At 47.1% G+C, this 25,061-nt stretch overlaps 1 protein-coding gene across 4 annotated transcripts in view; it reads left to right on the top strand.

The window, feature by feature from the left end:
• LOC119458471 (3-oxoacyl-[acyl-carrier-protein] reductase FabG) overlaps nt 1-25,061 on the top strand; it is a 463,543-nt gene that overhangs the window by 409,665 nt on the left and 28,817 nt on the right. For 2 of the 4 annotated variants that reach the window (XM_049671240.1, XM_049671239.1), the window contains exons 4-6: nt 7,349-7,487; nt 11,924-11,964; nt 15,034-15,103. In XM_049671240.1, the coding sequence (XP_049527197.1) occupies nt 7,349-7,487; nt 11,924-11,964; nt 15,034-15,103 (250 nt within the window). Of the gene's footprint in view, nt 1-7,348; nt 7,488-11,923; nt 11,969-15,033; nt 15,104-25,061 lie in introns of all 4 variants that reach the window. The other 2 variants (XM_037720312.2, XM_049671242.1) reach the window with 2 other exon arrangements.

The raw sequence follows: 25,061 nt of genomic DNA, 5'->3' as shown, positions 1-25,061 counted from the left end.
GCAACGCTTCATTGGCAATGCGGCTGTACGCAGCTCGCCACCCACATCGTCCCCTCCCAACTAGGCCTACCTTCATAAACGTGTTTCGGCGCTTTCGCACAACATGGTCAGTCCATCGTGCGAGACAGACCAGGACGACAATCGTCGATGAAAACCTTGAAATCGACGTTGCCGCGTGCGCAACTTCGATGCCAGAACCGACAAATTGCCGATCAGTGCGGTCGCAGCGTTGGAACAGTCACAAATGTGTTAAGGAAACATTAGTTATATCCCTATCATGTTTACCTTCACCAGGACCTAAGTGAGGCGGACCTTGAAACGCGGGTTGACTTCTGCAATTGGGGCCTCGTCAAAATTGTTGAAGAAAAGGAATTCTTACACAGAATAATTTGGACATATAAAGCTCGGTTTTGCTGCAATGACATTGCAAATATTCACAATGCACATTATTGGTCCCAAGAAAATTTACATTGGATGCAGGGAAAATTAATGGGGAACGTGCAGAACACATAGCTGATAATTTCTTGCCTACACGAACAAAAGTACTCCAAGAGCAGCTAGAAATAGGAAACTGAATACCAGACTATCCGATGGATAGTTCGTTCACAATGAATGAACTAATAAATGTCATAGAATGCATGCGCATAAACGTGGCGCCAGGGGCAGACAAAAATTTGGAGGACGCTTAAGCTTCGCCTTCAAGAGTGGAACGCGATAGCATTCAAATATCCTTGACTGTTTCTCACACTTCCCGGCAACTGGACGCGTCTGTCAAGACGCGGCGGTCGAACGCATGCCACGTCGGCTCCGTCGGAAATCGATGAGTGTTGTGAAAATTTGCCCTACATCCACCCGAAACTGGTCTCACCGTCTCCGTGAAGTTGCCAGGAACCTCTGGATACCATATTTGTCCAGGTGGGCCTTTTTTCAGCAATTTAGGACTGGTTGAAACTCACGCCACGCACGAGCCTGGCTAAGCCAAACGCCGGCGGGGCGAACGCCGAGGCTCCCTAGCCATGGCGGTGGCCGCGAAGGCAGGCAATGACCCCAGCACGACGCAGAGGATGGAACTCGAGGCCGCGGAAGCACGGCAAGACCCTATACCCGGAGAAGATGAATATCTTCAGATCATGGTTCGCCAAATGCAAGAGAAGCTCGCCAAGACGAAGCCAACGGGCTCTGCGCCAGCCGCCCAGCAACAGGCTCCCAAAACAGGATTGGCTCCCGCAGCTGGCGCTGCCTCCGATTCTCCCAGGCGAGGAGGGCAGCAAGTGCAATGGAAGCCGACACAAACACCTCGGATCCGGCCAGATGAGTTGGTGATTGTGCTCAAGCCAAGACTTAACGTGTATCTCCGTGCTGCGTTCGGTCCAGGCGGGATCGGCACCGCAGTGCAAGGCCTCACCGGTAGTACCGCGAACGCTGGCGTCTCCGTGTGGCCGGTATGGGATCAAAACATCGTTGTTGTGGGAGTGAAGACAGGAGCCCTAGCCTCGAAGCTTATCGGGGACGTCACGCTGACAATCGGGGACCGCCAAATACCGTTTCACGGACATTTAAAATCGGCTGGAGAAACCTGCAAAGGCGTCATCACCGTTGCAGACACCGAAACCTCGGAATCCCTTCGGCACAAGCTCGAATGGATCGACGGCGAAATCCTGTACGTGCGGAAATTAGGAACATCTAACGTCGCAGTGGTGACTTTCAAGGGACGTTGCGTTCCAAGATTCATTCACTACTGTTCCGAAAACGTGCCAGTGCGTTACTACAAGAAAACGGTTCCGGCATGCTACCGGTGTGGCACGCTGGGCCACAGAGCGGATGCGTGCCCCAACCCGGACGATCAGCGGTGTATTCACTGTGGTGCGAATGTGAACATCACCCCGTCAGGCCCAACGAAGCACAACTGCCAACCCAAGTGCCTCATTTGCGGCGGAAACCACTTCACTGGCTCTGCGGAATGTGTGGGAAAATTCAGGAAGGCATGGAAGCCCACTCCACCCCAGCTGAAACATGGACAACCGGGACACCACAAACAAGGGGGACCAGCACCTCCCGCGAATGGCGTAAAAAAGCCACAAAATTCCAAGCAAAGGAAGACTGGACAGCCCAAACCGAGCAATGTACAGGCCGGGCCGAGGTCGAAGCCGCCTACCTTCCAGGCTGGGGATTTCCCCCCACTGGTAAGCCCGCAGCAAAAGGTGAGCAGTTGGGCAGGGGTCGCCTCTCAGCCTCCCGCTGCCACCTCCCCTTCCCCTTCCGAAATCGAAATCAGCAAACAGCTAGAAATTATGCAAAAACGAATTGCCACTCTAGAACGCGAAAACCAGGCGCTGAAAGCGATGCAGGCTCCACAACGAACGGAGCCGGAGTCTATGCAGGCCTCGCCCAGCTCGGACGAGGAACAGGAGTCTGGGTCGGACCTATCAGGTTATACAAGCGTCTCGAAAACCGAAACCGTCGTAACAAACTCGGAGGGCATAGAGACACGTCTTAGCAGGCTGGCAACAAAATTTGAGGAAGAGAACAAAATGATAATGGAACAAAGCAAACTTATGGTGGAACACATTATTCCACAACAGGTAAACCTTGCAGTCCAGGCAGCGATCAAGGACCTGAAGCAGAGTCTCGTGCCGATATTCACGGCCAGCATACTTCAGACCATCCAAAATTGGCTCACTCCCCAATTGGAGGAAATCAAAGCTAGCACTAAGATGCCGGAACAACGTCGGCGCAAAATTGTTCATCGTAACCCGGCAAACTCTGAATCCGAGGGCACTATGGAGCAACCCATTGCACATCAAATCGAGACTTCCATGCCTACTCAGGCTCTCACGCAGGCCCCAGTGGTGATGATGCCACCCTCTCAAAAATAAATTCATGATGGCAGGCATTTCTAAAGTTAATCATAAAAGTTCCAAACAAGCGAAATTAGAGATTATCCAATGGAATTGCAGGGGCTTTAGAGATGTGAAAAAGACGGCCACTCTCCATCTCTACCTGCAGACCCTAAATTCAATGCCGGCGGTCATAGCCTTACAAGAAACCGGACTGCAGGCGAAACTGCCTGGATACAATTCATTTCAGGGGGGTACGTCCACCTGTATTCTCGTACATAAGGAGTGTACCGCTCGTCAGATAGACCTCGATCTCTCGGAGGGGCATGAATACACGATGGTCAACATCCTACCTAATAAAAGACGAGACCCTAGCGTATACGTCCTTAATGTTTACAGTTCCCCCAAATGCAAACGAAGCGTCTTCAACGAAATATTTTATAAAGCAGTTAGGGAAGCGGATAAACATCCACTAGTGATCGTGGGTGACTTTAATGCCCCCAGCTACCATTGGGGCTACACTCGCGAAATCGCCAAAGGTCGCAAATTGGCAGAACTCATTTCCACGCTCCGTCTATCGCTCCTTACAGACCCGATGCAACCCACTAGAGTTGGAAATTCTGTAAACCGGGATACATGCCCGGATCTAACTTTGGTTAAAAATATATCTCATGCAACATGGGAAAACTTGGACGATACACTCGGTAGCGATCACTGTCTCCTCAAAATCACTATTTCCGCTAAAGTGGCCCGCACAACGTGGAGCCAAGCCAAGCTTACAAATTGGACAGCTTTTCGCTCTCATGCAATCCCCTCTGTTTTCGGAGCGGATGGGTACACAGAATGGGCGAAACAACTCACTGCCACAAACTCGAAGTGTGTCACAATCCTACAGACCACGGAAGACATTCCTGCAGTAGACAATCACCTCCTCCATCTTTGGGAAGCCCGCAGGAGTTTAACCAAACGCTGGCGGAAAAACAAACTCAACCGCAAGCTCAAACTTCGAATAGCTGAGCTGAGCATGCAAGCGGCGGAATACGCGGCGCAACTCAACGACTTAAACTGGACAGAACGATGCAATGCGGTAGCTAGGCAGATGAACTCGAAGGGCGCATGGCGCCTTTTCCGCAGTCTCATTGACCCCACGCAAACCAGAGGAGAAACACAAAAACAGCTCCGCCATGCCTTGCAAGGCTTTCATGGAACCAATTCCCAGCTAGCCAATGCTCTTTGCGATAAATACCTATGCCGCATGCTGGACCCGGACAAGACTGCATACGAATGCGCGGGCAGGGAAAACCATCAACTCGATGCTCCATTTGCCATGCATGATCTGAAAGCGGCGCTGGGCAAAATGCGCAGGGGCACCGCCCCGGGCTTAGATCATATCACTGTAACACTTCTAGTAAATCTGTCGGATGATACCTATTCGCATCTATTGGAATACATTAACGCGATCTGGGACGGCCAACCGCTTCCAATCGATTGGAAAACAGCATTAGTCACCTTCATTCCCAAACCCGGCAAGCAAATTAGTACAGACAACCTCAGGCCCATATCACTTACTTCGTGCGTAGGCAAACTCATGGAAGCCATGGTTAGAGACCGCCTCTCTCCGTACCTCGAAAGTAAGGGATACTTCGCGGATACCATGCTTGGTTTTAGGCCACATATGTCTGCACAAGACGTCCTCCTTCAACTAAATCGAGACATCATCCAACCCACCTATTCGACACACAATGACAGGGCAATTCTTGCTCTCGACCTTAAAGGTGCGTTCGATAATGTTAAACATGAGATCATTCTGACCAACTTAAGCCACACTCATTGCGGTAGGAAAACCTTTGCATATATCAGAGACTTCCTCTCAGATAGGCTGGCGATTCTCCGCATAGATGATGAGGAACATGGACCCTTTAAAATGGGTACGCGAGGGACCCCGCAAGGGGCGGTCATCTCCCCGTTACTATTTAATATAGCTATGATGAAGCTCCCGCAGGTTTTGGCACAGGTAGAGGGGGTGCATCACGCACTATACGCCGATGATGTCACAATTTGGGCAAATCAGGGCAGTATAGGCGAAATGGTAGACCGTCTCCAGCAGGCCGCCTCCATCGTGGACGCCTACGTGACGCAATGCGGATTGCAGTGCGCTACAGCTAAATCCGAACTCCTACATATCCGAGCAAACGTAAAAGACAGAACGACCCCGGACTTGACTCTATCAGGGGGTTCCATTCGGGTGGTCTCTGAGATCCGAATCTTAGGCCTTCTCATAAATAACAGAACAAAAAACGGAACTACGTTGGACAAGTTAAGCAAAGTAGGGAAACAGGTAGGACGTATGATCCGCCGAGTCTCAAACAAACGCGGGGGGTTACGAGGTAGGGACGCGCTTCGGCTCGCCCACGCCTTTGTAACCAGCAGGATTCTTTACTCAACTCCGTATTTAAGAATGACTAAACACGACGAGAACAGGGCTGATGTAATCCTCAAGAAAGTAACCAAACGCGCGTTAGACCTGCCCATCAGCACTTCCAATCAGAAACTATCTGCCTTGGGGGTTCTTAACTATATTCAGGAGCTCAGGGAGGCGCACCTCACAAATCAATACACACGGCTTATGCAGACCACCCCGGGGCGTCGCCTGCTGGACCGCCTGTGCATTCAACACAACTGCGAACCTGAACACACGGAGCGCATTCCAGAGCTGTGGCGCACCAAGCTCTGGGTGCCCCCACTCCCTCGTAATATGACGAAAGAAACACATGAAGGACGAAGACAGGCGCGTGCCAAAGCGCAAGAAAGACAGCTTGGCTCCCGTTCTGGGGTTTACTATGTGGATGTAGCGGGACCTTCACCCAGGGGATATTACACGGCGGCGGTTGTACATCAGGGAACTCAGGTGGACGGACTCTCATTTAGAGCCGCGAATATAAACCAAGCAGAGGAAGTCGCTGTCGCCTTGGCGGCTGCACACCCTAAATCCAAATGCATACTCACAGACTCTCGAAGGGATTGTGAAAACTACTTGGCAGGGGAAATCTCTCCACTAGCCAACAAAATTCTGAGACTCTGCATCAGGAATCGGGATCCCGCACCAAAACGAATAATCTGGACTCCAGGCCATCAGGGCCTTCGAGGTAATGAAGCTGCAGACGCAGCAGCCCGGGCACTTATTCCCCGGGTACCTCCCTGTTGCCCTAAACAGCCTGAATGTCCTACTCCCCTACTACGGTTCAGTGCAATTCGACATTACTTCTGCGAGCAGCGCCGGGTGTACCCCCCTCCGGCAAAAGGCCTATCCAAAACTGAAGAACGCGTCCTACGGCGCCTCCAAACTAATACGTTGCTCTGCCCAGCTATAGTAAAGCATTTCGATCCCAAGATTAATGGGCAATGCCAGCACTGTGGTAATTTGGCAGATCTGTATCACATGGTCTGGGCCTGCCAACAGAATCACAAACTATCCCCTATTCCCCACCCAACTCGAGAGGACTGGGAGGCGACCGTGCTCAACAGCTCCGGACTAGAGAAACAACGAGCTCTGGTCCAACGGGCTCGAGTGGCGGCTTCGACCAATGACGTCCCGGACTAAGGATGACACCTAGTTTCATGGAGCTCACGGGCTTCACCCGCTCTCTTTGTTCAATAAAAGTTTTCACCACCACCCGGCAACTGCAACTTATGTAGCCGTAATGTTTACCGGGAAACGCTGGCGCTGAACAGTATACACGAAGGCGCGCCTTCTGGTAGAGTCGCGGCCTATTTCGGGGGCTAGCTTTCTTTTATTTTTTGCACCTTTAATATTTCCGCCTGAGAAGATTTAACATAAAAGGCATGCGCTGTCGGTGTTTTGTTTCACGACAATTGTTTGTGGGCGGTCACTCTCAAAGTTCCGAGGAATAACTCTGTAAAGAATGCAAGACAAAGTGTGAGCAACTTTAGTGGTAAAATTTATTTGGAGGGCCTACGTGATTCGGGTTGATTTTCTCGGCCGAGGGCGCCAATGCCGACGCCGACGCCGGATTCTCTGCGACACGGAGTCCTAAACGCTATCGCGTTAAAATTACCCCTAGAGTGCTAGCAAACCTACCCTATACACAACTGCAAAACACACTAAACTACGTAAACGCCATGTGGAAAACAGGCGTAATACCATCTAGCTTGAAACATGCTGTTCTCATACGTATACAAGAACTTCGAAAAGACGCAAGAAAAGTAAGAAACTAAGGACCAATTTCTTCACTTCATATGCTGCAAAAGTAGTGCAAACTTTGTCTTGGAATTTCTTAGTTGGCTGCCGGAAAAAAATAACAAAACTCCAACCTTAGAGTCATAAGGTTCCAGACACGCCTTTGCACGCAAGCCGCCATGGTAATGGTATACAATGAAGTCTACAGATAAGAGAAACTATCCAGCTAAGGGCACTAGTGGGTCTTGAAGATAGAAGTGCGTTTGTTAATGCTAACTAATGTCTTCACCCTACCCACTGTATTCATGTATAGGTCAATAACGCCGGGATGACCAAGGTTGGGCCTCTAGGAGAAATTTATATGGATGAACTTGACGAGCTTTACAACACAAACCTACGCTCTGCCTTTAACATGACACAGCAGGTCCTTCCGTATCTGAAGAAAACAAAAGGTTGGTATTACATTAAATCTCCATCAAGGGATTGTTGGGTGCCATTTTGCTAAATGGTATGCAAGAAAACTATGAAGCTTCATAGCCTCTAACAATGATGGCTAAGGAAAATCAACAATGTGGAAATAAATTCAGGCGGAAACAGCGATTCGCACAAGACGTTTGCAAATGAAGGAATGACAATGTCTATATAAGTTGCACCTAGTGAGCTATGGTTTTAACTTTTAACTGGACACAAACGTCTCGCTTGTAGATTCGGCTCAGATATAAAAAAGAACATGAAAATGGCTAGAAAAGCACATATGACAACTTCGCACAAAGCCTAGAATACTATTTAGCAATCCACAAAATCACTGAGAATAACAGGAATACAAGAATAAAATTAGAGATATATAACGTATTGATTTAAAGATCTATATACAAACTGCACATATGCACTGTAAAAGATACTGTGGAAGTAGAGAAGTGCTAGAAAAGACCACAGACTCATATAACATAAAATACCACATGAAACATATAGGATCATCAATGAAAAGCTGTACGGACCTATATGTGATTTGCAATTTTCAGATATGGAAGTTATGTGGCATATTGCCATTTTTTTCAATAGGAAAAGTAGGCATCCCCTCATACAACACCGACTTTTTCGTTAATTTTTCCTCATACATACATGGCAGCAAGTGGTGCGATTATCTCGGCGTTGTTATCTCTGTTAGCGATAATGATATCTTTAGAGATTTAGCTAACATTATATTGATAAGAGCTGCTTTACATAACTTGATGAAAGCGACCACTTTCTGTTAACTTGTTTTTGACAAAAATACCACTTCAAATTTTAAAGTCACAAATAACTGATGGTACGATATATAAATAGATATCCTTTTTGATAGCACTTGTTTCATTGCAATGGTTTAGCTTGTGCAATTCCTCCTGCTGCCACCGTGAAGAACACGGTGCGAACGCAGTACTTTTTTCTGCGCAATGCATTGTGCATTGGGCAAGTGACACCATTTGTAAATTTTTATTGTGCTAGCATCACGAGCAACGAAGAGCAGCAACGTCTCTGCATTCCGCATCAAGACAGCCGCATCGGTTCAGCAGTAACATCAAATCGAAAGGCTTTTTGTGTCTTTGAGAACAGTTTGTAAAATGCAAACTTTATCCTGTTAACACCTCAGCTAGATGCAGCGCGCTTGCACTGCGGGATCGCATCATTTATTCAGCTCCCCCGAGTCTATTCATACCGGGTGTGACATCTACATTAACACGACGAAAAAGGTCATGTTCTACCGTAGGCCTTTTTTCTAATCGACATCTCCTTATGTTAGAGAGGGGGGCATGCTGCGTGGTTAAATCGCCAGCCAGTTGTTTCTGGCCTAGTTTGGTCTGTCGTCGGGAATTATCTGCTTCGGAAGAGGATTCCGCCTTCTCACGAGACGTTCTCGCCAATGATGTTCTCCACGCAGATATCACGTTATATGGCGAGGACTGAGGTTCAGGCCTCCGGTGATGCGCGCTGCGGAACCTATTGAGTGAATGAAATATGCTACCACCCTGCATTTGGCGCAACGCAGTGCCTTAGTGCTGAAATCTCTTGTACTCGACTACTATCTAGCACGCTACTCACCCTAGCTCCTCGACGTATCTTTTTTCTAAACGTTCACGTGAATCCACTCTTGCCCAAGATTTTTGCAATAGTAAGAAGCAACTTAAAAGGCCCTACAAATATGTGTATAGTCAGCATCATCAGCCTATTTTATCTCCACTTCAGAACGGAGGCCTCTCCCCGCAATCTCCCATTACCCTTGTCTTGCGTCAACTGATACCTTCATACGCCTTCAAGTTTACCATTTTCATAATCCTAATTTTGTGTCCTTCTCGACTGAGCTTCCCGTTCTGTAACTGTTATAAACCATCTGTCCAACTCAATTTCTTTCTCTTAATGCCAACTAGAATATTGGCTTCGCCATTTGACCTCTATTCGAGACCAATGTCTTCCTGTCTCTTAATCTTACGTCTATCGATTCTCGTTTATTAGCCACCATGCACGCAGTGCTTCTTTTAAAATGTAGTGAAAGGTGCGGCCATGCACAGGAGAAGAAAATATCCACTCTCTCAACGTCGTTTGCTTCGCTCATTGTCTGGAACTGGTGACAACTCGATGGCACCTGCCTCTGATGCCAGCAGGCTATCCGCTGCGCTCTTGCTTGAATATATTGGACACTTCTTAATGTTGTGATACCCTATACTAAAAGCAGCGGAATAATTCTCTACCGACCTGTACAGTGCTCAGAGCAACCAAGCTACTTTCATTCGAAGTAGTGTTGAACAGCATACATAGGCTCCATCTATAACTTGCGATGAAGTTAGAAGGGCCTTGAAAGACATGACCAGGGAAAAAGCTGCTGGAGAAGATGGAATAACAGTAGATTTAATCAAAGATGAAGGAGATATCATGCTTGAAAAGCTTGCGGCCCTTTATACGCAATGCCTCGTGACTTCAAGTGTACCAGAAAGCTGGAAGAACGCCAACATTATACTCATCCATAAGAAGGGAGACGTTAAAGAATTGAATAATTATAGACCCATTAGCTTGCTTTCAGTATTGTATAAAATATTCACCTGGATAATTTCGAATAGAATCAGCGCAACACTTTACTTCAGTCAAATAAGAGAACCGGCTGGCTTCAGGAAGGGATATTCTACGATAATATCCATGTCATCAATCAGGTAATCGAGAAATCTGCGGAGTACAATCAACCTCTCTATATGGCTTTCATAGATTTTGAAAAGGCATTTGATTCAGTAGAGATGACAGCAGCCATAGAGGCATTGCGTAATCAAGGAGTACAGGAGGCATACGTGAATATCTTAGCAAACATATACAAGGATTCTACACCTACCTTGTTTCTCCACAAGAAAAGTAGAAAGTTACTTATCAAGAAAGGGGTCAGGCAAGAAGACACAATCTCTCCTATGTTATTCACTGCATGCTTAGATGAAGTTTTCAAGCTCTTAGACTGGGAAGGCTTAGGCGTGAGGATAAATGGCGAATATCTCAGCAATCCATGGTTTGCAGATCACATTGTCCTATTCGGCAACAGTGGAGAGGAATTACAGCAAATGATTGAGGACCTTAATCGAGAAAGTGTAAGGATTGGGTTGAAGAGCAATATGCAGAATACAAATATATAGTTCAATAGCTTGACAAGATGACCAGAGTTCAGCATCACCAGGTAACCTCTATAGTCTGTAAAGGAGTACGTTTATCTAGGTCAATTACTCACAGGGGACCCTGATCACGAGAAATAAATTTACAGAAGAATAAAATTGGGTTGGAGTACATACGGCAGGCATTGCCAAATCCTGACTGGGAGCTTACCACTGTCGTTGAAAAGAAAAGTACAGTCATTGCATTCTACTGGTACTAACATATGGGGCAGAAACTTGAAGCTTAACAAAGAAGCTCGAGAACAAGTTGAAGACCGCACAAAGAGCGATGGAAGGAAAAATGTTAGGCCTATAGATAATGTTAAGAGACAGGAAGAGAGTGGTGTGGATCAGAGGACAAACCGGGATAACCGATATTCTCGTTGACAATAAACGGAAAAAATGGAGCTGGGCAGGCCATGTAATGCGTGGGATGGATACCCGGTGGGCCATTAGAGTTACAGAATGGATACCATGAAAAGGGAAGCGCAGTCGAGGACGGCAGAACACTAGGTGAGGTGATGAAGTTAGGAAATTTGCAGGCGCAAGTTGGAATCAGCTAGCGCAAGACACGGGTAACTTGAGATCACAAGAAGAGGCCTTCGTCCTGCAGTGGATATAAATAAAGAGTGATGATGATGATGATGATGATGATGATGATGACCCTTCCCTCTGGGTTTGCTGTTGAGCTGCTGCTTCTTTTGGCGCGGATGACTTCTTGCATTCGCTCTATGTTTCTGATACCACACTTCAAAATACGCAAGCCCTGTGATTTTCAACAGTTGCCGTGTTTCCGTTTTTGCTCGGAAGCCACAGATATTGCGAACTTCCAGAGCGAACTTATTACGAGACAACAGAAAACCGATAATGAACGTAGGTATATGATTCAAGCGACATGACGTATATCGCGTCGCAATGTTCGCCAAGAAGAATGACTGGAAGGTATCACGTTAATCAAAGCGACTGAAAGCCGCCTAAGCTGTTTGTACTAGAAAAAGAAACCGAATTTGCCGGCACAAAACGCAGTTAATGTAAAGCATGCCGTTGCCAGCATGCACCGGCCGCCATTAACTTTCTTGCAATAGGCTGTACAGCTGCCTCTCAACTGAAGGAAGCAGTTTGCTTTGCTAACAACTTTATGAACTCGATTGCTACACAAAATGTTTGATAGCTGTTATGTTGATAGATACTAAATTAATATCTATGTTACGTTGTCTTCTGCACAGGAAACATTGTTAACGTCTCGAGCATCGCAACTTTACGATCAGTAAGTACGCCAACTTTCTTTTAGTTTTCGCCAAATCGACAATGGAAAGCGCATATCGTGTTCCGAGGCCGAAACAACACACTTTTATAAGGGCTGCTTAAAATACTTTTAGTAGGTTGGATACTTGGGTCAACGTTTCTCTTCCGGACTAAGTAAACTTGCAAGCATCGTAGCTCTTAGGCAACATACCTTCACAGGCGGCATAGTCGCATCGGGCGAAACCGGGCCCATTGTTCGGAAAACAAGGAAGCACGGAAAAAAGAAAACAAGTGAAATTTTTGGGCAAGCAGAACGACGACCCAGGATTGGCCGAATTGTGATACTCAGGTCAGGGCCTAGTCAAGTTCCATTAACTATCAAATAGTATTGACATATATCGCTCTGTTCTGTCTACTCTAATGCTGCTGCTATATATTGCAGCAATATCATTTATTTTTTCCCAATCCATTCACCTATAATGTGAAGGTGATGATGATGCATGAAAATGCGCGTATATAAGGTTTTACTGTCAGAATAAACACTTGTATTGGACATATGCTTTCAGCAAATGTCATGTACAAAAAAAAAATACGCAGGTACAATGGACTCGTTCAAGTATCAAGGATTTGGTTTAACTTATGAAGCCCCGTTTGAAAATTTATTTTGTCTCAAGAGCATTTCAATGCCACTGAACAAACGCACAGCGTTTGTTCGAAGTAATAATGCATTGTCTTTCTACTTCAAACAAACATGAAACGGGCGTGTGCAATGTGTCTATTTTGCAAAGTGGAGTATAAATGTATCATGTCGCAGTGGTAGCATGCATTACAATTCCCGCTATGCTTGAAACAGCGATTCGCTCTGCTCTATGTTCATCGCCGACATTTTAAGGTGCCTAGCTTCACATTGCGCTTCAAGCACCCGCTTGATTCTTGAACGCTACGCTGCGCTTGAGGCGGAATGTCTTGTTCTACATTGAACATCCTCCTTCGATGTGCGGCGTTTCTTTTGAGCTGCTTTCTTCTCCCCTGTTGAGATGCGCTGTGGACCTATCCCTGTGAGGGCGCAATAGCTCTGACCCTTACCAAACTCAGGTTTATATGCACAAAACGGGGATTCGTTGTATCATCCATAAATTGATCATCTGCCGGACCTCTCCTACTTCACGATGCAAGACATTTCTTCTTTCTGTTCTCTCTTACCACTGCCGGAATGATGTAAGTGCTCGAGAAGCGTGTGCGTAACCTGCTCTCTCTCAGAAGCCTCTCCAGCGGGCATTGCTCCTACATATCTGCAAGTGGTCTGCCCCTCTCAATCACCGGAAGTCAGCTGTTGTAGAATGTGCCCAGGTGGCGTTGGCTGTCCTCTATAGACACCGGGCGGCCGTCGCAAGGCGCCAGCAGCGCGCCAGCGATGTGCTGGCGAACAGAGCCGCGAACGGCAGCTGTCGGAGCACTGGCATGGGAAGCAGACGATGGGACGAAGGCGCTCACGCTGCTTCCAGTGATTTCGCACGGCGGGTTTTAAAGGCTAAGATACCGGTAAACGCATTTTCGTGTGTTTACTTTTGAGAAAGGTCGTCACTTGTACGAGACAGATCACATTCGTAGCACCAGGTATAGTATATAAAGCAGAAAACGAGTTGCGATGCAAATGCACCACGCGAACAGAGCTCACCGCAGCAAGATACGACGTGGGACTCCAATAACTGTATTACAGATGTTATTTTGATTTGCTCTGATATAATCATGGAAGTAGGCGAAGAACACAAAAATTATGGGGAGAAAAGGCAGGTGCAAGTCTCTCTTTTTCTGTTTATTTAGGCGCTTTGCCGATCGCACATGTGTGAGTGAGTTCCGGTTCTCTGTTGGTTGTAATCGTTTTTCTCGTTACAATGATTCGCCATTCTTAATGTATTTTAAACTAGCCCCATCTTCAGTCATGGTCTATTCCACACAGCTTAGCGCGACGAGAGCCGTCGGTGGTGGCGATTGTGAACACGCGGCTGCGTTTGCGTTCGCTGTCGATGCAAAGCAAGCAGTCAAGTACCGGACGCAACCAGAGTTAGAAAGCGCGAGGAAGGAAAATATACCCTATAAAGAAAAGATAAGATGGCAAACCGAAGGCGAACACTATGATTTGTAGTCGTCAGACTACAAATTATAGTGTTTGACTTCGGTGCCCCAGCTCCGGAGCCGCTACACGCGGAAGCACAGATAGGCATTTCACATGAGACACGAAGCTCTTGCGTACGATCGGCTCTTTTAATATTGTTAGAACAACTAGACCATTGCAAAGCAGCATCAGAAATGTGCAGTCATCCACAAATGTTTACGGACCATTAGTCAGTTAACCCGAGCATCACATTGTTGTTCACATGTAGTGGTAGAGGTTGTAAATGCAAATACTAGGCTGCGCAAATATTCAGCCTTTTCTCCGCCTCTTCAAATAGCTCAGCTCAACGATAAGAAATATGCTACCTGCCTCAGGCGATTTATGAAAATTTCGTCAAGCTTAATTTGAACACCCGGTATACTTATCATAAGAAGTCCACAAGCAACGCCACAAAGGACAACATAAGGGAAATTACTTGGCTTACTGGGTGAAGTAAAGAGATGATAAATGAACGTAAATGAAACTGGATGAAAAAACAACTTGCCGCAGGTGGGAAACGATCCCACGTCTTTGATTACGCGTGTGATGCTCTTACCAAGTTATCTACCGCGGCGATGTTTTTCCAACCACTTTGTGAGGCGGCGGCGGATTTGGAACATCCTTTCTGCCGCAGGCGTCACGAGTACGTGTTCTTTTTTGTGGGGAGGCAACTGGTCAATAAACCCATACATGTTACCTGAATGCATCAATGTTGCCGGATTCGAGACTCTCGTTATGTAATGAACGAGAAGAAAGGGAACCAGGGGGCCCGACGATTATTATTATTCATTATTATTGGATTATTAGTATAATCTGCAGTTATGTGTAACGGCTCAATTCTTTCTTTTATAATTGTACGTACCCTCGTGCAACTAATCTTTGCACGGAAAACTTCTTTGACAGTAATAAACCACACTTATTTTTTCCTCCCCATAGTCAGAAAACATTTCACCCTATGCCATTAGCAAAGCTGGATTGGATCAGCTTACCCGTTCATCTGCATTGGGTAAGTACCATGATAGGTTGTGCGTGTATTCATGTGCTGTTTTATCCTACATCAAAAGTAAAATGGAATAGTCACAGGCGGCGTACAAGTAACCATCTCAGTTACGGCACTGCGGACAATGAATTATCTATAATATTCAAAGACAACTTCATTCAACTTTCACGGCAAGAATTTACAACGTTGCGAAGACACCCAATGTGTTCTAACCCCTTTCTTGAGGGATAGCTGTATTGATGCCAGTGCATTTCAAAATTAGGTCAACTGGTACATTGAAAGAGAGGAAGAATAATTAAAGACTAAAAGTTTTTATTGCATTATCACAAGTTTTGTCAACTGCTGACCTTTCACTATTCAAGGCACCAAGCTCGAAGTACCACGCAGTTTATTTTCAGTACGGTGATCTGTTCGCACATTGCAGCCTTTTAGTGATATTGTATACTAACAAACATCAAGGCATGGCACAATCTAAGGAAATATTCATGTATGAATCAACCTCCCATTGCTATGGCTCGCATAGCTGGTCAGATCACCCAACTCGCATACACTCTAAGCATCCACGCAACGCGCTTTCCAGCTACCAACTATCTTAGTGAACTGACATGCGTCATGATACGTGCCTCTTGCTCGTTCGATCAGGTTAGTGCTAGTACTTCTAAAGGGGCACTAAAGATAACCAGGAAGGCCAGCCGGAATAAAAGAGGGACCATCAGGAATGCATGAGTTATAGTCAGGAATATGAGTTATTAGCGGAGAAATTCGTAAACAAAGACCAAATATCTCTTCCTCAATTTCTTTCACCCCAGATTCGGTGCTGAAGGAGTGTCGTCACGGATTTCATTGCTCTCAGTGAATCAGAGGGCGACATGATACGTCACCGCTTGCGTATACAGCCGAGGTGCTGGTTGCATCATAGGCTGCATGGCCGGTGCGTTTGCGTTCGCTGTGACTTTTGCTTAGGTGTTCTGCGGCCGCGATGTATACCGTTGCTGACGCTGAACCTTGCAACGAAGAGCTAGCCTGGGAAGCAGGACTGCATGTCAGTGACTTCAGTGAAACGGAGCCTGAAATTATCATCTGTGCTCGCGCGGTAGGTGTTTCCGCGTTCGATGGCGGTGAGCCGCCATCCGCGCCGACGGAAAGCGAAGCCTCGTTTTTGTCGATGAAAGGCGAGACGTCCGGTCCGCCAGAAAACGATGTTCCCGACAGAACAAGCGTAGAAAGCTGCGCGCGTACTCGGTATGGTTTTTTTTCGTGGCTTTTTTAATGACATTCAGCGCTCACCGAGCCATCAGGTTCCTGCTGCAGGAACACCAGTAGGGGATTTGATGAAGGTGACATTAAGGGAACAGTTGCTCGAGAAAGGACTGGCCTCTGGGCACGCCAAGATACTTTCTGAGGACAGCATTATATACATAATCCGAGGGCGAGAAATGCAGAGAGCACACTATCGGTTTCTCTGACTCTTTTGCCGTTTTATCAAAGGCAGAGCACTGAGCCATTGCGAACGCCGGGGCACATCGCGCGGCACTACGTGACAGGACTCCGTCGGGTCAACACTGCCGCGGCCCCTGAGCAAGGGCATTGCGCTGTTTATACAGCCCTCAACACTACACACACGAGGCATTTTATGGCTGTTTCCCGCGAAGTCAACGTTTTTCGAGCCACGAAACACGCAACTGAACACTGCGACACTGTAGAGTGGAACAGGCGCGCGCTGTGATGCATTGAGCAAAAACGAAACTATCACGACCGCATGTTGCGCCATGCCATTCTTTCTTACTATTTATTTAATTTTGTGCTAAACTTGTACTTCCTCGCTTTAAATGGTTGAAAAAGTTGGAAAATGCTGTTTTTGTGCGTTTAAGGTGTATTTCACTTTGTGTTTTATTAACAGCTCTCGACCAATCGCGACCGGTCTGTGTTTGTGATCTCCGACGTCACGAACGTGTATTGCGGGAAACTAGAAGGGGCGTCAGCACCTATCCTTCAATTTTTCGCTATATTCTCGCTTATTAAACCTCTGTTCACAGTAAGAATGGTATGACTGCGATCGTGAAAGGATAATCTACAATAAAACTGAATTTCCGGTTTCTCTTTAGTGTTCCTTCAAATGTTATCTTTAGGGCTAAACAAAAATGTGAAAATCTAGGAAGTAAAATATTCTTGACGTGCAAGACAAATACATTGTGATTAATATCCCATTACTTGGTATAAGGATGCAGAACACACTCAGGCATCGGATGACGTCATTTAAAGCTTACGGACTGAAATCCCTGTTTAATAGCTAGTTGCGCGAGTGTATTAGAGTGACTCATGGAATAGCAAACATACCATCTTTCGAATTCCACATTATGAAATCAGTGCTTTTCTTATTTAATGCAAAACAAATAGCGTAATTCATACAGAGTGGCTTCTCAGTTCAATTGAACAACGAATGTCAAAGAACATGTGGCCGGCCACAATGCATGCAAGATTAGTGATCTATATTATTTATAATTTTTATTGTTTATATTATACATGCCTTGCCTGGGATGAACAGGCTGAATGCGATCGCCGGACGAAAGCCGCCCTACGCGTACATTGCTAGGATGCAGAAACCAACACTTCGATACAATAAAAAACTTAAACAAAAATACGTCGCTATCCTTCGATGACAGCAGATTATGATCAATGTTAGCTCTACCATTCTGTAGAAAAGTGCAAAACGTTAATCTTACATAATTGCATGGGCAAAAACACAAAACAAATTATACAAGACAACCACTGTGCAATAAATGACAGGTACATATGACCTCCGGCCAAAAACGCGAGCAGCCAATACTTTAGAGATAAGAGACTACTTTGTACTGAATACTTTCAACCGAAATAAAGTATGAAGCGAAAATTTGTTGTGACATTCATTGTGTGATCAAGACAAATTCTCTAGTAAAACATCCGATCACATGGCATCCTACACTGGGCGCAGAGAAGACAACACCGGGCGACGGGGAAGACGCGTAAATTGGCAGGCCGTCACCTCTCCGAACTTCACGTTTTAGCAAACAATAACTGGCAACACAAAATTCTGCATATACCTGTAAAAACGGCTCACCGAAGGCAACAAATCATCGCAAAAATTCAAGCACTTTGTCCACTTGAAAAAAAAAACGTATATGTAGCACTTTTTCAGCAAGAAAGAGCTGGATCAGGAATTTTCCGTGATGGCCTACGGTTTTCAGATTGACAATCTTGGTCTGGTTATAAAGTATTTGAATTGAAATAATTAATACTAAGTAATTATGCAATTAAGCATGATACAAAAATAGTTTGACTTGCACCAAGCGATGGAAACAATCTTGGCTACGTTCACCTACGTCGCACTCACTCACCATGTTCAAATTGGGGCACAAGTTACATCGGACACCCTGTATGTTAAATTTGTATGTTGAACATATTCATTACTTCCTGCCAGGGTTCATTTGCACCGCGCCGTAGTATAGGTAGCACATTATACGGGAAATGTCTAGCGTCACTCATCTAGTGCTGGGCAGCGGCCATCGAGAATCCATTTATCTTGAGATCCGATTGGTAAACATCAATTTAATTTCCAGACAACTATTAAAATGACATGTACGAACGACAGCATAACTTTATACCTTCATACTAGGTCAGTTGTTAGAGTTTTTTTATGAGCAGTGAGCTGTCGTTCATTGCCGTAAGGAAAATCCGCATTGGCAGAGGGCTATCGGTTGAATGTGCCCCTTCTCTATCATGTGCTTATTGTAAGCATGGCCTCTGAAGGTCTTTGAACATAACACATATAAGTGAAGTGTGCTGCATTTAAGCCACGAAAGAAGAGGAAAAGCCAAAAGGACGAAGGAAAAGAACGACGAGGAGGGCAGCTTCAGTTAGAATAAAATGACGGAAAGCATCCGTCGGTAGTAAGCTATGTGTTCCCTTTAGTTGCGTTTACAAGTAACGCCACATAATTCCACGCAGCCTACAGGATGTGGGTGAGATTCCTCGTCGACCAGACCTCGTCGCAGTGCATTATACTTACCAGTTACCAAGTGCAAGATGAGCCGTCAACAAGTCTTCCGCGCCACGTCAGCTCCTCTGGCCTCATCGACGCAGTGCTGAAGGAAGCGCACATACCGTGAGGAACTTTTGCAGACAGGATCAGTAAGGTGAACCTGCAGCTGTCGGCAGTAGAATAGATTGTTTTGGTACCCATGCGCCGTGGTTCTCCGACATAAGATATGTCAGTGGAGAAGGTGAGCCACGTTTTGCAAGTTCTTGAAGTGCAACAGTGACAGATGATGCAACAAAATCAGCTGATGGCAGCACTAGCTGAGTCTCTGACGACGGGGAAAACGAGCGCCGGGTATCGTTAAACCTGATGTTCTTGAAAGCGGCTCCGAATACTTGCAACATTGGTTATGGTATTATGAGTATGCTTCTCATAATAACTGGTGGCTATCCGACAAGGAGAAAGTACAGAACATGCGACGTTACCTTGGTGTCACTGCCAGTAACTGGTATGATCTGCAGATCCTCGATGAAAAGCCAGCATATTGGCAGAAGTGGAAACACTTATGACATGCTAATGCGATGTAAAGGAGAGCTCGGAGTTGGCGCTACGCTTCAGACGCACGCGTGCCTTCCTCCAAGAGTATTGCCTTGAGAAGTGTCGCCTATTGCGCATGGCAGAACTGCAGCTCTCATCACTCGCAGTTAAAGCTTTGGTAGCGCTGGGACTCTCTATCAGTATTCGAAAGCAGGCCCAGCTGAAAGCCCCAGATCCAGTAGATGAACTCATGCGGTGTCTGAAAACCTTGCCCGTTGAACCAGCACAGGAAAGTCTTCTTTGCGCAACAATCTACTGAAGTGGTTTACATGACCAAGTATGAAAGAAGACATTAGCAAATATACGCACGAGCATGTCACACATGCCAAGTAAACAAAGTGAGCTTCAGACAAGCCACAGACATCATGATAATCCCACAACATTCGCGAGTACCCTTTGAAGTCGTTCACTTGGATTCTGCGGAGCTAAAGAAAGCGGATGAAAGTGGCAGGAAAACGCAAACATTTCTATTTTTCATAGGCGAATGCACCAGAATGATTGCAGCGAAGGCAGGAAACGAAGACGCCGACAGCATCATTGCTGTTCTTCGAGCCGAATGCTCTAGACATACAAATACCATAGTGTGTGACGGACCTGACTCCTGTTCTGCTAAACTAGCGAAGTGGACTCGAGATAATGGCGTGACTATCAAATTTGCTCGCCCTACCACCCCGCCGCAAACGGCCTTGGGGAGCGTGCCATCCGAGACGTGAAGCAATTTGTAAGGATGTACCAAAAATTTGGAGGTGAGTGGCATTGTTGGCTAGACGCTGCTGTGAGGCACCATAACCATTTCTGCACAAGTGGTTTGGGGTGAAGCCCTCATTTTGCCACCACAGTAGTCATGCCGACACTTCCTGCGGATCCTGAACGGGGTATCCTGGGCAAGCTTGTTTATCTTGGATCGCAACGAAAAAAAAAGTCACAGGCCTGCGCGGCACACGCAGCACAGTCACAGCGTAAGCTGGTGGAACGGCTGAAGAGTATCTCCAATTTGGGCACCACGCAAAATAGGGTCTTGGTGGCAGTCTGTTCGCCTCGTTTTGATGAGAACGATCTGAACTGTCCGCCCGGCGTCGACGGCGAGCTGCGGCTTGTAATGCTCTCTCCACAGCAGTCTGCTGAGCCCGATCAAGCCTTACAACTACAACTTACATGTCGAGCGTGCCGCGTTTGCAGGCACCTTAACGAGATGGCGCCACCATACTGGCGGATGCTCCGTAGCTCGGGAGCGTATTGATTGCGTGCCTCGTCTGAATCGCATATCGTCGTCTGCGCCTGCGGACGCTGCGTTTGCAGGCATGTTACCTAGATGGTACCACCATACTGGTGGAGGCTCGAGTCATCTCACCCTGCGTTTGCCTTAGGGTATTTTCCGCGGCCCGATAGCAAGCGCTTGCGTGGCTCAGTGGTAGGGTATCTGGCTCCCACGCAACGGGCGCGGGTTTGATACCGGCGGGAATCGGTATGTTTTCGTGTTTCCGGTGATAGCGGTTACGCGGCGGACGCCGGCGGCGGCATCGTCGAGACCCGAAACGGGTATTGGAATGAGCCCATAACAGCTTAGGCTGTAAAAGTGCGCAGGAGGAGGACATCTGCGAACAACGCATGACAAGAAACTTCGACAGAAGACGCAAAAAAGAAATGCAACACATTATAGGTTAAGCACAAGGCCCTAATAAGAACAGGCTTTGCAACTTCAAAATGTGAAATTGCACGGACCCTGTCCTGTTGTAACAGCACGGCTTCTTGACGACAATATGGTATCTGGGACCTGTGGTAAGGAAGAGTGCGCCTCCATTAGTAGCAGACGCTACCGCCCGCGCGCTTAACTAACGGGCATCGCCTCATCCGTCGCAGATAGAGGACCAGGATTTCAATCCGGCTAATAATTTCCGAGAAATTTCTCTTTCGAAGTTCTATCAAACTTCGCACGGCCGGTATCCTACCCCGTGTAAAGGCCGCACGAAGGCGGAGGAGCGCTGGCTCCTGCGCCGCAATACCAACACATTACTCTGCGGGGCAGTATTTAAGCATTTTAATTCAGCGTTTTCTGGTGAGTGACCGTACTGGGGGAGCATGTCCGCGGACACTTACCACGTGGTGTGGGCATGCCACAAAAGCCCGGCCTACCTCCCCCCCCCCCCCCCCCCGATACTCCCCGAGAGATCTGGGAGGCTGCCCTGCTCGGCTGCTTGACCATACAGGACTAACGTGCCCTGGTGGACCAAGCCCGGGCTGCCGTTAAAAGCCCGGAATAGGAACCCCTCCGTGACATTTTACGGGGCGGGCCCTTCTGGCTCATCCCAACTTCTCTCTGTGCACATAGCCACAATAAATGTTTTTTCACTTGCACCATTGGAAATATTTTCAAGTAATACTTCAGGAGGTGTGAACAAAGAGAGCCTGGGAGGGTGGTATGGTATGGTATGCCTTCTTTGAAGGCGCACTCCTTCAGCGGGAGATTGGCCAACTCTTGGATTAGAGGCTGAAGCGTGCTGCACTTAAGCAACAAAAGAAGAGGAAGAACCAAAGGGACGAAGGAAAACAGGGACGAGGAGGGCAATTTTAGTGAGAATAAAACTGCTGAAACCATCTGTCGGTATTAGGCTGCGTGTTTCCTGTAGTTGCGTTTTACAAGGAACGCCAGAATAATAATCTACGTGATGAAGTTTTTGATTCATAAAGTTGGGACTTTATGAATCAAATACTGAATCAAATACTGAATACTGACTTTATGAATCAAATGCTTCACGTTCGCGACCGAAGTTCACTGGTACGGTTGCGTCACCTAGAAACCGTAATTAATTGCTGTACATGGTTTATTTCAGTCCTTCCCAGTTGTAGTTGTAGGTGCAGCAGTTATATCAGATGCAAATCATGCTACGCATACCATAGACTTAGAACAATAAGAAACACAGCTGCATTGAATGAGCGTGGCGTAATCATTTTCGTGTGCCTTCCTGCTCTGCGCGTCAGGTTTTTTTATTGCGATAGCAATTATATGGACACTTAAAAGCAGATTTCTGCCGTCGGCGTCGCCGTCGTCGTCGCCGTGAGGTTCCGTATGACGTCAATGGAGATGAAATCGTCGCCGCGCGCCGAACGCTGTATGTGCGAGTGAAAGGGCGCGAGGGGCGCGCGCTTTCACGGGGAGTGAACGCACGGCGGAGAACAAACGCGCGTTCTGCACCGTGCTCCCTTAAGGGCTGCAGAAGTAGGCGTCTCTTTCCTCCTTTACAATCACCATATATGTAGAGCAAACGCGCCTTCTTCCGACGCGCGAGTGGCCGTGGGGGAGGGGGGGAGGGAACGGAGGCGACGTTTAGCTGCTGCACCAAGCGCCTATTTTATATCAGAGGCTCCGGCAACAGTCACCAACGCCGCACGCATTTTGAGCGAACGCGGGCAAAACGCCGACGGCGTCGACAACAGTTCTGCGTGTTGCCGGTGCTGCTGCATGTCCAAGTTTATACAGCTGATAAAGCTAATATCATTACTCCGTATAGCTCTCTACAAATTTGCTATCGCAATTGATGCTTCGCCTTTCAGGTGAAACTGCGACATTTTTTTTCAAAAGCAAGAACTCTCACCTAGAACGCTGAAATGTAACTTTATTTATTTGCGACGAACCGAGGAAAGGTCAATATTCAAACAATATCGTCTCGCTATGGAGGAACATTGGAAAAATTGAATTTGCAGATTCAATGAACTGAAGACATCTCCGATATCGGCTCACAACATTCCCCAGTACGTTCTTCGGTAGAGCTAACACGACTTAGGAACTGTGCGATGCTGTTTTTCTTTATGACCGGCCCAGGTCAAACAGCCCTTACCGTTTTTTCACCAGAGTGCGAATACTGTCGTGTTTTGACTATACACCGCATGACGTATATAGCTATATATGGTGACAGTGGTAAAATACGCAGCTCCAGCACAACGTACTAACCATCTTTTAACAGCGAAGCTGTTTAAGCCAGCCGTAATTTGTGGTTCGTATCAAGAAACTATGAAGAAATAAACGAAAATAACCTTTCTTGCCGAGGCGGGATTCGATCCCGCATATCCCCGGTACCAAGGCGAGCGTCTTAACCACTAGGCTAAACAGCCACGCTTGCAGAACATGTATTTATGCCAACCATATGCTTGCGTTCGAGTGTCGTCATCTTCGTCCACAGTTGGCGCGTTCGCATGCTCGTGCTCTGCGATGTGAAGAGGTTTAGCGCGCTATGAGAGCGAGAGAGAGAGAGAGTCGCATTCACGGAGCGGGTCTCCTGGAACGCGGTGTCGGCATTACGACGCGGTGTCGGTGTTGCAAGCTGCGCTATGCAACGCGCAGTGACGGCCGTAAGTGCCAGACGCCCAAAAGGAAATTATCATCAATGATTAGTGATGAGATGAAAAGTTCGTACGCACTTCCGGAAAATGCTGGGCTACGATCGCGCAGCTTCACTGTTTCAAGAGTTGCGCGGCCAAGTGGAAGGTTCAGCGATTTTCTCCCTCATACCCTCGTCCAGTACTTATGTAGAACTGCACAGCTGGTGTGTCGTAGAAATCATGCCATCAGCATCACGCGATCACCGTCACCGTCCTCTTGCTGTGTCCGCCCGCATACGCTCGCGTAAGACACATTGTTGTTCGTCTTACACAAACACGTTAACCCATCTGATAACGCTTTGTGGAATACTAAATGACGCTAAATAGCCAACTACGAGCAAAATGCTCCCCATAAGATTAATTCTGGCAGTGCGAGGGCTATACTTAATGTATTATAAACGTCACGAAGTGTTGCGAAACAGGAGATAGCTACCTGCTGACCAGGCGCGTAGCCAGGGGGGGGGGGGGGGGGGGGGGGGCTGATGAGGCTTCAGCCGCCCCCCCCCCCCCCCCCGCCCGAAATTTTTTTGTGCTGTCATGCACCGCCGACCAAAACAACCACTGGCGCCGGGAATCATTGTGGATTTTGTCTACAATGTCTTTTTGACACTCGAAAAGGCATTTTTGCCAGAAAATTGCGAACTCGGGCTGAATTTCGTGGAAACGCCCATGCACCTGGAGTCACATAACGTAAGGAGCCCCAGCCGAGCACAAAGTTTCAAGGGCTTTCCGTAGCGAGCGGGCGCGTCGCGGCATCTCGCCGCGGCACCGGAATCTACGGAGCGCATGGATTTCAATTCCGAAACTTGATGGCTATAAAGTTCTCATACACTTTTGACGTGAAAAGTGCACTGACATTTCCAAAGGCGTGCTTCTGCGTTTTAATTCTGGAACTTTCTGGGAATGTTTTTATAAACGTGGGCCAACATGCAAGCACTCGAACGCGCGTGTCCAAGCCATTCCAGAAATGGAAGC

This window comes from Dermacentor silvarum, chromosome 7 (assembly GCF_013339745.2).
Source record: "Dermacentor silvarum isolate Dsil-2018 chromosome 7, BIME_Dsil_1.4, whole genome shotgun sequence".
In the NCBI taxonomy this organism is placed as follows: Eukaryota; Metazoa; Arthropoda; class Arachnida; order Ixodida; family Ixodidae; genus Dermacentor; species Dermacentor silvarum.
This window is presented reverse-complemented; position numbering and strand designations above follow the sequence as displayed.